This window comes from Trichosurus vulpecula, chromosome 3, assembly GCF_011100635.1.
Source record: "Trichosurus vulpecula isolate mTriVul1 chromosome 3, mTriVul1.pri, whole genome shotgun sequence".
NCBI lineage: Eukaryota > Metazoa > Chordata > Mammalia > Diprotodontia > Phalangeridae > Trichosurus > Trichosurus vulpecula.
This window is the reverse complement of record NC_050575.1, coordinates 257,548,669-257,560,856: the sequence shown is the minus strand read 5'-3', so window position 1 is coordinate 257,560,856 and position 12,188 is coordinate 257,548,669. Positions and strand designations below refer to the sequence as shown.

Here is a 12,188-nt window from a genome sequence, read left to right as displayed (position 1 = left end):
GCTTACATTCTAATGAGGGAGACAACAAAAACATATAAAGCTATATACACATACAGTATAAGTATAAAGTAAATATAAATTCATAATAACAGCATTTATATAATGACTTAAGCTATGTCAAGTGAATTATAAATAATTATTGCTAACATTTAGGTAGAGTTTACTGTGTGCTAAGCACCACACTAAGCAGTTTACAATGATTATCTCTTTGGTTCTTGCAACAACTGTGGGCTATACAGATGAGGAAACTGAGGCAAAAAGAGGCTAAGGAACTTAGGGTCACACAGCTGGATTTGACTTTAGGTCTTTCCGACTCCAGGTCCAGAGTTTTATCCATTGTGTCATCTAGCCACCTAGTTAAACACAAAGCAGGGTGTAAGCGAGAGCAGTTATGGCTGAGGTGATCAGGAAAGGCTTTAGAAAGCGGTACTTGAGCTTCATTGAAAAAGAAAAGAGTAATTCTCTGAAGCATAGGTGAGGAGAGAGGTCATTAGAGGCAGTCTGGACAACCTGCAAGAAGATACTGAGATGTGTGATGGAGTATATATGGAAAAGAGGATAGTTGGTTTGGATTCCATAGTGTAGGAGAGGGGTGGTAACTTCTGGTGAGCTTGGAAAGATAGTCTGAGGCTCGATTATGTAGTACTTTAAACAGAGGAGTTTATACTTGATGGCAGATACTACTAGAAGTCTATTTCTTAAGGCACTTATATTGTCAGATCTATGCTTGAGGAAAATCACCTTGGCATGGACTGGGGTGTGGAGAAACTTGAGGTAGTGAGAACAATTAGGAGGGTGTTGCAATAACCTAGGCAAGAATTAAGGTGGTACATCTACGAGTAGAAAGAATGGGCTAAATGAGAGAGATGTTATGGAGGTAAAAATGGCAAGATTTGGCAACTGACAGGGTATGTGGGGTAAGGAGAGAGTGAGGAGTTGAGGATGACACTAAAAATATGAACCTGACTTGAAGAATAGTGGTGATTTCTATAGAAATGGGGAAGTTTAGAAAAAGGAAAGGTTTGGGTAAGGAAGGAAAATAAATCCACTGAAATGTCTCTGGGACATTTGATATAACCAATAGGCAATCAGTAATTCAGGGTTGAAGCTCAGGAGAAAGAATGGGCCCGAATGTATTGATAGTTAAACCTATGGGCACTGATTAGGTCAGTGAGAAATGTAGAGAGAAAAAAATGTAGGGGGACTGGGACAGAGCCTTGGGGAATATACAAACTTAGGAGGCTTTATATGCATTATGAGCCAGCAAAGAATACTGAGAAGGAGACAGGTAGGAGGAGAACCATGAGAAACTAGTTTAAAAAGACCAGAAAGATGAGAATATCCAGGAGGAGAGAGTAACTGGCAGTATCAAATACAACAGAGAGGTTGAGAAGACTGAGGATAGAAAAAAGATTATTGAATTTGTCAAGTAGGAGATCACTGGTGGCTTTGGAGAGAGCATTTTCGGTTGAATGGTAAGGTCAGAAGCCTGATTTCAGTGTCGAAGTATGTTGAAAAGTGTTGAAGATTGAGAAAGGCAGAGGAGGAGGTGAGTGTAGATGATTTTTTTCTAAGAGTTTGGCTGAGGAAGGAAGGAGAGATCTAAGGTTAATAGCTGATGGATATTATAGGGTCCAGTGAAGGTTTTTTGTTTTTTTTTTTTTAAGGAAGAGGGAGACTTGTGCATGTTTGAAAGCATCAGAGAAAGAATCAGTAAACAAGGAGAAATTGAAGATCCTAGTGAAGGGATCAAAGGCAGAGAGGCAGCAGACCTTGACAAGGAGAAGAGCCACCATGTTTTGGAGATAGAAGAAAGGAGACAGTGGCAGACAATATCAAGAGGTTTTGAGATAAAGAGGGAGAAAAGGAAGCTTATATTAGATGGCCTTCATTTTCTTAAGAAAGTAAGAGGCCAGTCCTTAGCTAAGAAAAAGGAGAAAAGATTTGGAAGCATTAAGGAGGGAAAAGAAGGTTTGAAATAGATTCTGTGGGGAGTGAAACAGGGAGTTATCTAGGAAGCAGTGATAGGCCTGCTTTGTTGAAGTTAAGTCTCAGTTGACATTGGATGACATAAATTTATAACATACCCAGGTAGCATGTTAATGACTTCTTATAGATCTATTCAGTAGTACCTGTGTAGGGATAGAGGACACGGATGGTGAGATAGCCCAGGACTGAGGTTTGGCAGTAGCTTTATAAATATATGAACGTGGTATCCTGAAAAGAGTGTAGAAGCTAGAAAGCAACCTTTCTAGGAGGAAAAATTTGGAAGAGTTGGGTTTGAGCCCTATCTATTTAACACTGACTAGCTATATGATATTGGGCAAATCACTGTACCCTTCTGAGATTCGATTTCACCATCTCCTACTAAGTTATAGAGAGTTTGTGAACTACATTACATGCTATGACACTCGGGACAAGTCACTTAACCTATATTTACCTCTGTTTCCTCAACTGTTAAACGGGGAAAATAACCACAGAAAAAACTGGTTGTGATCAAATGACATACTATTTGTAAAGTGTTTATTAGCATAGTGCCTGGCATGGAGTGATGCTATGAAATGCTTATTCTCTTCCCTTCTGCCATTAATGAATTATTATGGAAACTGCAAACAATTAAACATCAATACAAATTCATTCATGTGTTGTTAATGGGAAAATGTGAAAAATGAGAAGATAAATATTTCATGAACTATTTTTTCACAGGATTTCAGAATGAGTACTCACTTAAGTACTAGGTGGTTTATATGTGACTAATGGACGATTTGCTTAGCAATGGAGCTATTATAAGAACTTGAAGTATCTGGGAAAATCCAGTTACCTTGAACTAAAGTTTTCCTGAAGATTTACTGTATGTTCCCATCAATCATTAGATGACCTGTCCATGCTTGATGTATCATTGTTCCTCTATTTTAACTGTCACTTGGGTGGGGGTTCTCTTAGGGATGAGAGATCATTATGGCATGAGCATAAAAAGAAGACTGAGACAAAACTTACCCTCTATCCCTTGCATAATTCTAAACAGACAATAAAGACAAAGAATTATTCACAAGAAACACTGTGGGCAAATCTACCAGGTTTCTAGTTCATTCCATTTCAATCTCTGTATCTATGATCAAATACTGGTTGAATGTACAACTATTTAGTCAGTAAAATCTCCAGGTCAGAGAAAGTAGCTGGATAAGGAAGAAGAAAGCTCAATTTTTGCCACTTTCCTTATGATTGACCTGAAAAAAGTTTCAGACTTCCCTCACAATGGGGAACAAAGAATATGAGAGGTCAAAAGCATTTATTCAGAATATCCTTGATCCTAAAAATCCTAATTCCATCTTGCAAATAGCACAGTAGGCAGTGTTGTGCTCATGGATGAAAGGATATTGACATAGAGTAGCTAAACATATTTACTAAGTCAAAACAAATAATGGAAATTATAAGCCTATAGTGGTATGTAGCTTAAATAATTGCAAAAATCAGAATCATGGGTCAGATTCCAACACTGAGTAGGAACTAGATTCCTTACTTGTTAGATGTCATTAAACTTCTCTGGGTGCTAGTTTCTGGATCTGTAAAATGCAGGTCCTGAACAAGATGGTCTCTAAGGGACCAGAGTCCCTTCTTTAGAGCTCTAAATTCTATGATTTTAAGAGGAATAAATCCTTCATACAGCTTCACAACTGTCTAAACTTCCTAGTCCTATGAATCGCTGGTAAGTGGGCACATGGAAACAGTCCGGTCTTGGGAGCCAAAGGCTGCACTCTACTAAGATGGCCCATTCTCTCCCCTGGGAAAAGTTTCAGGTATAGTGACAATCACTACTACTCTAAGAATTCAGAAAAGCTGGGGGAGGAAAAAAATGCTGCTTTGTATTTGCCACAGTCATTCATGTACAAGATGTTCATAGTTATTGTTTCTCTGTATTATTTTTCTCTCTCCCAGTAACCTGCCTGAATGGGTTTCCTATCAGACTAATTAGAAGAATGCCTCAGGTCTCTTATGAAGTTTTCAAAGAATCTTTTCCAAAAGGTCTATTACTGATATTGATGTCCATTAGCCTACAAGAGAAAAAACTGTGTGCCTAAATGTAAGGTCCTACCATTATCAAAGAAATATCACTACATTTCCCTTCTTCACTTTACCAGGTCAGTTTAGTGGTAGGAGGAACCACGAAAGTGACAATGGCACAAAGCATCTTTCTTTTGAAGTGCTCTTAGGAATAAGAATTCTCATTTATTGAGGCATGGAGGAATAAAAAAATAATTGATGGTCACAAAGAAAGTCAGCAGTCAATTAGTATATCTGTCTATCTATATATCCATGTATCTTTCCATGTAGTTTATCATTTTGGGGGGGTTCTTTTGTATAACTGGTTAAAAATTGGAACCTTATTTAGTGCCCAGCGAAAGAGAGATCTGATAGCCTTTTCCTTTCATTTGAATCCCTAGGTACCATCATTAAAATTTCTGTGACTTCAGATGATGAAATTAGGTACTTTCACTTCGACTATAAATTCTTTGAGGGAAGGGGCTATTTATTATATTTATTTTGTACTTCCCACAGTGTGTAGGCCAGGTCTCAACTTATAAAGGGTGTTTATACATACCTGATAATTGACTCACATATTATGAACATAAATCTCTGGAATTGTGATGGAAGTCAAGGGGAGAGCATGAAGCAGTATTTTTTATTGCAGGAACAAATATAATGTATACAATAAGAAGAATGTTTAATACATTTAGAACATGTTTTGTTTATTATGATATATATGTAGCAAACAATGTATCTTGAGCAAATGAGCACTATCTACTGAATAAATGTTTTCATCAGAGGAAGTGCTTTAGTTTCTATAAAACCTCAATTTGAATTTGAGATCTCTTGTTTCTAATTTTACATGGTAGAGATGTTTCTAAAGGAAATCTCAGAGGGTTTGTAAATTTGTCAACCACATAGACAAAACTAATTAATAGAAACACATGAGAAAGTTAAAATTTGTTTAGATAGAAACTGTCACTCAGTCTCATAAGTTGGTAATAGAGAAATATTAAACACTCAAAGTTGAAGACAAATTTCATTTAAATAACTGTTCATGTTTTTCTTTCTCTTGCCAATTATAAGATTACTTTTTTTTTTGCTGTAAAACTAATGATAATAATCTTGGCCACAAGGAAGATAGATGGAGAAATGCTGTAATGTGACTAATCTGGCACTGCTACTTTGGCAAATCAAGTTATTTTTTTTCCCTGTCAAATATGATAATTCAGAATGTTTGGAAGAAAAAAATGAGGGAGAATTTTATATTTAAATAAAACATTTTCTGTGTTGTTAAAAACTACTTTACTGTGGTATTTTAAAAATCTGTTTGTTTTTATCCATTTCCAGACTTTATTTCCTAGTCAGATAAAATATATTTTTTGGGTACTGTTACTATACGAAATCCAAAAAGTATTAGACAATGACTTAGTTAAGATGTTAGCTATAGACTAGTTTCAAACTATAACCTGGTGACTGTGACTTCAATTACTGGAAAAATTACAGAATATATAGTTTTAGAATGTATATTTAAGAAGTAATAGAAAAGGAAATAATCATAACTAAGAGACAGCGAGACCATGAAAAACAGGTCATATGAGACTGATTTCCTTCTCTTTTCTGACAAGATTATAAGGTTGGTAGATTGGAGGAATGCCATAGATACAAATTTCTCTTCATTTCAGTAAAATATTAAAAAAAATTTAATGTGTTGTCCTTGTATTCAAGATGGAGTGAGGAGGGCTAGATAAAATCCAGATAAAAGCTGATAAAACCCAAAGAATTAATAGGTTGATGTCAGTTTGGAGGTAGTTCTCCAATGGAAGGGATATGTCATTGGCAGTGTTCAAAACTTTCGAAAATTTATTTTTGTTCAACACTTTTATTAGTTATTCCTTTGTGAGCAGCTAATTATCCTCTGGTCTAGAAGACATTCTACTGGGTCTGGTAATCTGCAGACCAAGCATTATTGTAAGTCAACCCCTAGACATTTCTGACCTAATACAGGGCAGAGTTTGACAGTATGAAGACGGAGAGGGTTGAGGTTTTTTATTTTTGTTTTTTACATGATGAATTTTGTTTCAACAAAACAAATGCTCACCACTCCCAATAAAATTGCTGAAAACAGCTTAACAAAACAATACAAAAAAAATGAATGTAGATGATTGAATATGGAACTGCACACATTTTAAAAAAGAAAGTAAGACTGTGTGTTTTAACTTTTAAAAGTTTCAACATTTCCTATGGCATTTAGTCTGAACTTTGTTGTAGTTTAATGTTGTCTCCATTTACACAATCGTAGTACGCTTATATATATATATATAGTTCTTTACTTTGTATCACTCCTAAATTTCTCTCCTCATGTATGTTTTTGTTTATGGGGTAACAACTTTCCCTTACTTCATAAATTAGGGATAGGGAATGGGTCTGTGATGTCATTGATAAAGGAACTCTGGATGATGAAAGTCAATCTACCAATGCAGGCTGGCACTTTCTTTACAACTTGTAAGAGTTGTAAGGAGGTGCCCAGTGCAGAGAAAGATTAAGTGAGTTGCCTAGGCTCACACAGCTAGTACATACTGTGAACATGTGTCTTCCTGAATCAGAGGGCAGCTCTCTGTCCATCATACCAGGGTGACTCTCGTTACTACTTCATATACTACAATTTACTGTGCAATTCTTCTCCAATCAATAGGAACATAGTTGGTTTCCAACGTTTTTGCTATTATGAGTATTTTTATATAGTTTTGTCATGAGTATTTTTGTACAGAAATGGTTTTTTTTGGGGGGGATGGGGGAAGGAGGCCAAAATCCTGGTTAGTTAATTGCATAATACAGTGATCAGTAGGTGTACAAGATTTTTATAACTTTATACTATAAAATTCAAATTCCATTCAGTTAACCGAGCCTTTAAGTACCTATTATTTGAAAGACACCATGCTAGGTCTTAGGAGAAAAACTGCTCTCTTTCCTTTAAGTTTATTTTTTACTGAGGTACTGAGCAGTGACTGCCCAGGGAGCCTTTACCTCTGTATCTTAGCACTCCATGTACACAGCTATAAGATAGGAAGGGAACCTGAGTTTCTCAAAGGCTTCACTAGAAGAGTATAAGCTCTGTCAGTTTTCCATCAAGTTAGAAAGGTTGAGTGCAGGCCCATTGATGAACTGCATGTCTATTGTTCAAGGACAAGCCCAGCAAAGTTCACTGGATTTGCAGCATGGTCAATTTTTTAGCCACATCAACTCTAGAAGGAGGGACCAAAGAAAGGAAGGAAGGAAGGAAGAAAGGAAGGAAGGAAACATTTATTAAGTGCCTATTACATGCCAAGCATTGATAAGCAATTTACATTTATTATCTCATTTGAGCCTCACAACCCTGTGAGGTTAGGTACTATTATGTCCCCATATTATAGTTAAGGAAACTGAAGCAGAGGTTAAATGAATTGCACAGGGTCACACAACTAGCAAGTATCTGAAGCAGCATTTAAACTCAGGTCTTCCCGACTCTAGACCTAGCACTCTATTCATTGTTAGCTACCTGGAATCCCTTGTTACTGAAAGTTCCAGACCATCCCATTTGTCAGTATTCTTCTCTACTGTAATTTTCCTTGTATCTACTTTATATTTACTTATCTATGAATATATTATATTTCCTCAGTAGAATTTAAGGTCCTTGGGGGCAGGGACTGTTCCCTTTTTTGTCTTTCTATCCCTGGTGCTTAGCATAGCCACTGGGACACAGGAGATATTCAATAGATACTTCCTGAACTCAATATTGAGAGATACAACATGTAAAACAGGTGAAATATAAGCTAATTTGAGGACAAGAGCATTAACAAATAGGGGTGTCAGGCAAGGTTTCCCTTCAGAGGCGGTACCTGATTTGAACCTTGAGGAAAGCTAAGGATTGTAAGAGGAGTTGGTTAAGAGAGTACAGCTCAGATACAGAAGACAGCCTCTGAAAAGTCATAGAGGCCAGAGGTATCACATTAAGTTTAGGAAATAGCAACTAGGCTATTCTGACTGGAATGAGTATAATAAAACAAATATATGAATAAATCTAGAAAGCCAGGAAGCAGATTAGAATATAAACTCATTTTTGAAATTTTATGGAGGATGGTAGACTATTAGCATTTCATATACATTCCAAATTCAATAAAAAATCTCATTAAGAATTTGTGGTAATTATGGTTTTTTTTTAATGAAAGATCTATTTTCCGTCCTGCCACCTTCCCTCCCATTAGGAAAAAAAGAAGAAACTCGTTGTAAGAAACATTCATATTTCAATCAAAATAAATTCTTGATTAGTCATGTGCAATCTCCATTTTTTTGTATTAGTGGCTTTGCTTGATTTCCACTTCATTGAACATCATGCCTCTCCCAGGATAAGATGGTCACCTGAAATGGCATGACCATACATACAGTCTCAGCTTTTAACACTCAATACTCTCTCAACACCCTCAGTTGCCTCTCTCTTCTGACTGGAGGAGGGAGCAATAAATTCCTCCCAAAGACTTCCTTTATAGAGGGCTCAGAACTATCCAGGTAACATTCCATTTTCCATCAGTGACTCTGCTTGGTTTCTATTATATGGAATATCATTCCTCACCCCCCACTCCCACACATATTGGGTCCCCCCACTGCTCTCCCTCCCCTTCTCTTTTCAGCTTCCCTTCATGTATTGTCTTCCATTAAGTTGTCAGCTTCTTGAGGATGGGTACCAATTATTTTCCTAATTTGTATCCTCAGCATTTAGCACAGTGTCTGGCACACAGTAAGCACTTAATAAATGTTTACTGAATTGAATTGAATGTCCAAAAGATGAATGTCTCATTCTTCAACTTGAGTCTATCAGCCCTCTATCAGGAAGAGAGGGCCATACTTTATTAGTTCTCTAAAATCACAGCTGGTCATTGTGTGAATCAGAGTTCTTATGGCTTTCGAAGTTGTTTGATTTTACAATGGTGTTCAAATGACTATCTTTTTAATACCAGTTTTCTTAATGTGATAAAGTCTGCCTACAAAACATGTAATACCATAATGTCCAAAGAATTAAAGTTGTAGGTCAATCAAAAAGTAAGAAAGAGGTACACTGTAATTTTTTTTCATGTTACTTAAAAAAATGAGTAGGAAAAGCAGCGTTAAAGGTATCAGAGAATATATGACTAGAAAAAAGATGTGGACAGGTTATATAGTGAGAGTAGGGGACAACTGATAGGCAATTCACAAGTTCCACTAGTAGCTATGCTATGTTAAGATCTAAAGAACACTACCCCCACCCAACTTTTTAAGAAACCTCTGTTTTGGATACATCCATGGACATGACTTTTATAGAATGAAAAGGCATGAGTAGTCTGTAAATCTGAACAGATGGAAGTAGCATACCTGTCAGTGAAATCACAGGTACATTTAAGAATTAAAGTAGCCCTAGAATTTAGCACAGTATTTGGCGCATTTTTAGGTATTTCATAAATATTTGTTGAACTGAATTCATTTAAAAGCAACCAAGTATTGTTATAGGGATAGAGGGGAGAGGAATATTTACAACAGGACTGTAGTATCTAGTGAAGCTTCAGTAGGGAGGTCTCTGACTTAAATCTTTTCCCTAGAGAGAACAGAAATCTCAATGGGCCGATTCTGGGTTTTTGTTTTGTTTTGTTTCATTCATGAAAATGGAAGAAGCGGAAACAGCCAGAGATCTAACGCAGGACAAGAACCTGCTTGGTACAGAGGCAATACATGGGGGAAAGAGGCAGGAAGTATTGTGAGAAAAGATTAAGTAAAACATCATCAATACAAGCCAGACTGTCCTTTGCTGGAATAAACAGGCTTCACTGTGGTGTTGCTACAAAGGAGCAAACTGACCCCGAGACAGAGAGTGAGCAGGTCAAGGTCATAAATGCCAGTTAGTAGCAGAGATGGGACTAGAACCTAAGTCTCTGGATCCAAAGTCTCAGCAACATGTTTTCTCCTACATCTCAAATTAGTTTTTCTTTGACCTCATTTTCAGGGCAATTATCAAACTATCTATTTCTCTTAAGGCCATAACAGCAAAGTTGGCTTAAGGGGAAAAATATACCATTTTTCTAACCCACTATAGCAATCAGATGCTAAATCTGATATTTCAATTTGTTAGCAACAGAACTAAGCATGATTTCAATAGTTCAGTTTAACTTTAAACAACTCATGCCTCAAAAGAGTAGATGAATATATATAACCTGAATGAATGAATTAAAAAGCATTTATTAAACATTTACTATATACCAAAATCTTTAGGTATCATGATGGATGCAAATTAAATGAGTGACTGTCCTTGTCATCAAAGAGTTTACATTCTAATAGGGAAAGCCAACACATATGGGGGAGTGGTGACCAGGGAAGGATATTTTGGTCCTAGAGATGATAAACAGAACCACAGGGTAGTTGATTGACAAACCCTTTCCAGCAGCAATGTTAATATTAATTCGGGTAAGTATGCACAAAGGAAACATTGCAGGAAGATGGCCAAGGCATGGTTAGAGGTTTGGGGCTAGTAAGAAAACCAGTTGGTTGTCGCCAATCAGTACAGAATGGCCCCAATGAAGGAATTTGAGCAGTAGTAAAGGCTTTAGGGCAGGAAGATGACTCCTGGGGTGAATCACGAGTCTGACACTAGGTATTTTTTTTCACTTAAAGTCCGAAACATATTTTGGTTATTACATAGCTCCATGAAAAGAATAGATGGTTATTTTAATTTAAGAAGGCACCATGAGATGAATACAACCAACCAAATATATTTTTGTTACCATAAACAGTAAATTTCCAAAGTGTTGGATCCTTTTTATTTTCAAACTTGGAAAAAAATGTTATCTTGTGATTAACAAATTGTTCTTCTTGTTTCTAAAAATAAGTAGTGAGTTCCCAAGAAGACTTCAAGTAGAGGCAGGATGACCATTTAGGAGGGATGGTAGAGAAGAGAGTCATATGTTGGTCAGGATTGGACTAGAAGATGTCTGAAGCTCCCCCTAAACACTCAGTTCTATGATTTAATGACTTGAAATGCTTAGACCAGAACAGTACAACTGGAAATGGACTTCCAAAGGCAAGAATTCAAACTACAGTAAATCAAAAGATCTTTGTAATGACAAAAGAATATCGTAATAGTATGATAGTGGTTCTGGTTCTAGATAGCTATTCTTTTTCTTAAGGAAGGCTTTGCTACTTCTACTTGGGTGGTCTTGATCAAGTCTTATCCCTTCTGTGGGTCTCATTTTCCTCATTAGGACAACAAGGGGGTTGGTTTGTTTGACCTTGGAGGTGCCTTCTAGTTCTAAATCTATGATCCTATAATAAATGTTTAAGAACAAAATTTATGATCATGTAAACTCTAAGGCTGAAGTGAAAAAAAAATCTGACTGCCTTAATGCTTTTTCTACTATAGCTTGAGAATTATATCCAGGACAATATGAAGAAAGAAATGGTAGAGATGCAACAGAATGCTGTGCAGAATCAGACTGCAGTAATGATTGAAATAGGAACAAATCTATTAAATCAAACAGCTGAACAGACACGAAAACTAACAGATGTTGAAGCCCAAGTAAGTAAGAAAATTCTAATCACAAATGCCTCAGTCACTGTAAAAATATCTTTGATGGATGATGCAGCATGGCTTTATATTAATTTACACAAACTGAAACTAATTAAGACTAGACTAAAATCAGAAAAAAGTTTAAATGGATTCATATATAAATTACTAAACTATGATTACACGGCTATTTTATGACAATAAATGTATCTTTATTTTGCATAATTTGAATGACCATTTATTTAAAATAGGCTATCCAAATAATATTCATTTTTAAATTTGTTTAATAAATACACACATATAAATTGCACTCCATACATGCCACACCATCACCATGTTTTCTAGATTACATGGTTGTGCCTTAATAGTGGTAAGAAAGGATAGCTCCAACAGGAGTTTTTGAGATTTTCTGTTTTACCTTATTTAATCTTCATTGGCCATAAACTTCAAATCTGAACTAATTCTCTCCATCTTGGCCAATCGATATGGCTAACTTATTGATAGGCAGGCTGGAATGAATTTGACCAAAGATTTGCATCTAGGACATAACGCTGAAATAGTATACAAAAAGAACATGATAAGTTTTTTAAATTAAAAG

At 36.2% G+C, this 12,188-nt stretch overlaps 2 protein-coding genes across 2 annotated transcripts in view; one reads left to right on the top strand and one right to left on the bottom strand.

Moving 5' to 3' along the window:
• The window catches only part of MCPH1 (microcephalin 1), a 341,986-nt gene that overhangs the window by 140,192 nt on the left and 189,606 nt on the right, over positions 1 to 12,188 (bottom strand). The gene's annotated exons all lie outside the window — the stretch shown is intronic.
• The window catches only part of ANGPT2 (angiopoietin 2), a 74,515-nt gene that overhangs the window by 36,340 nt on the left and 25,987 nt on the right, over positions 1 to 12,188 (top strand). The window contains exon 2 of the mRNA XM_036748365.1: positions 11,447 to 11,602. Coding sequence (XP_036604260.1) covers positions 11,447 to 11,602 — 156 coding nt within the window. The remainder of the gene's footprint in view (positions 1 to 11,446; positions 11,603 to 12,188) is intronic.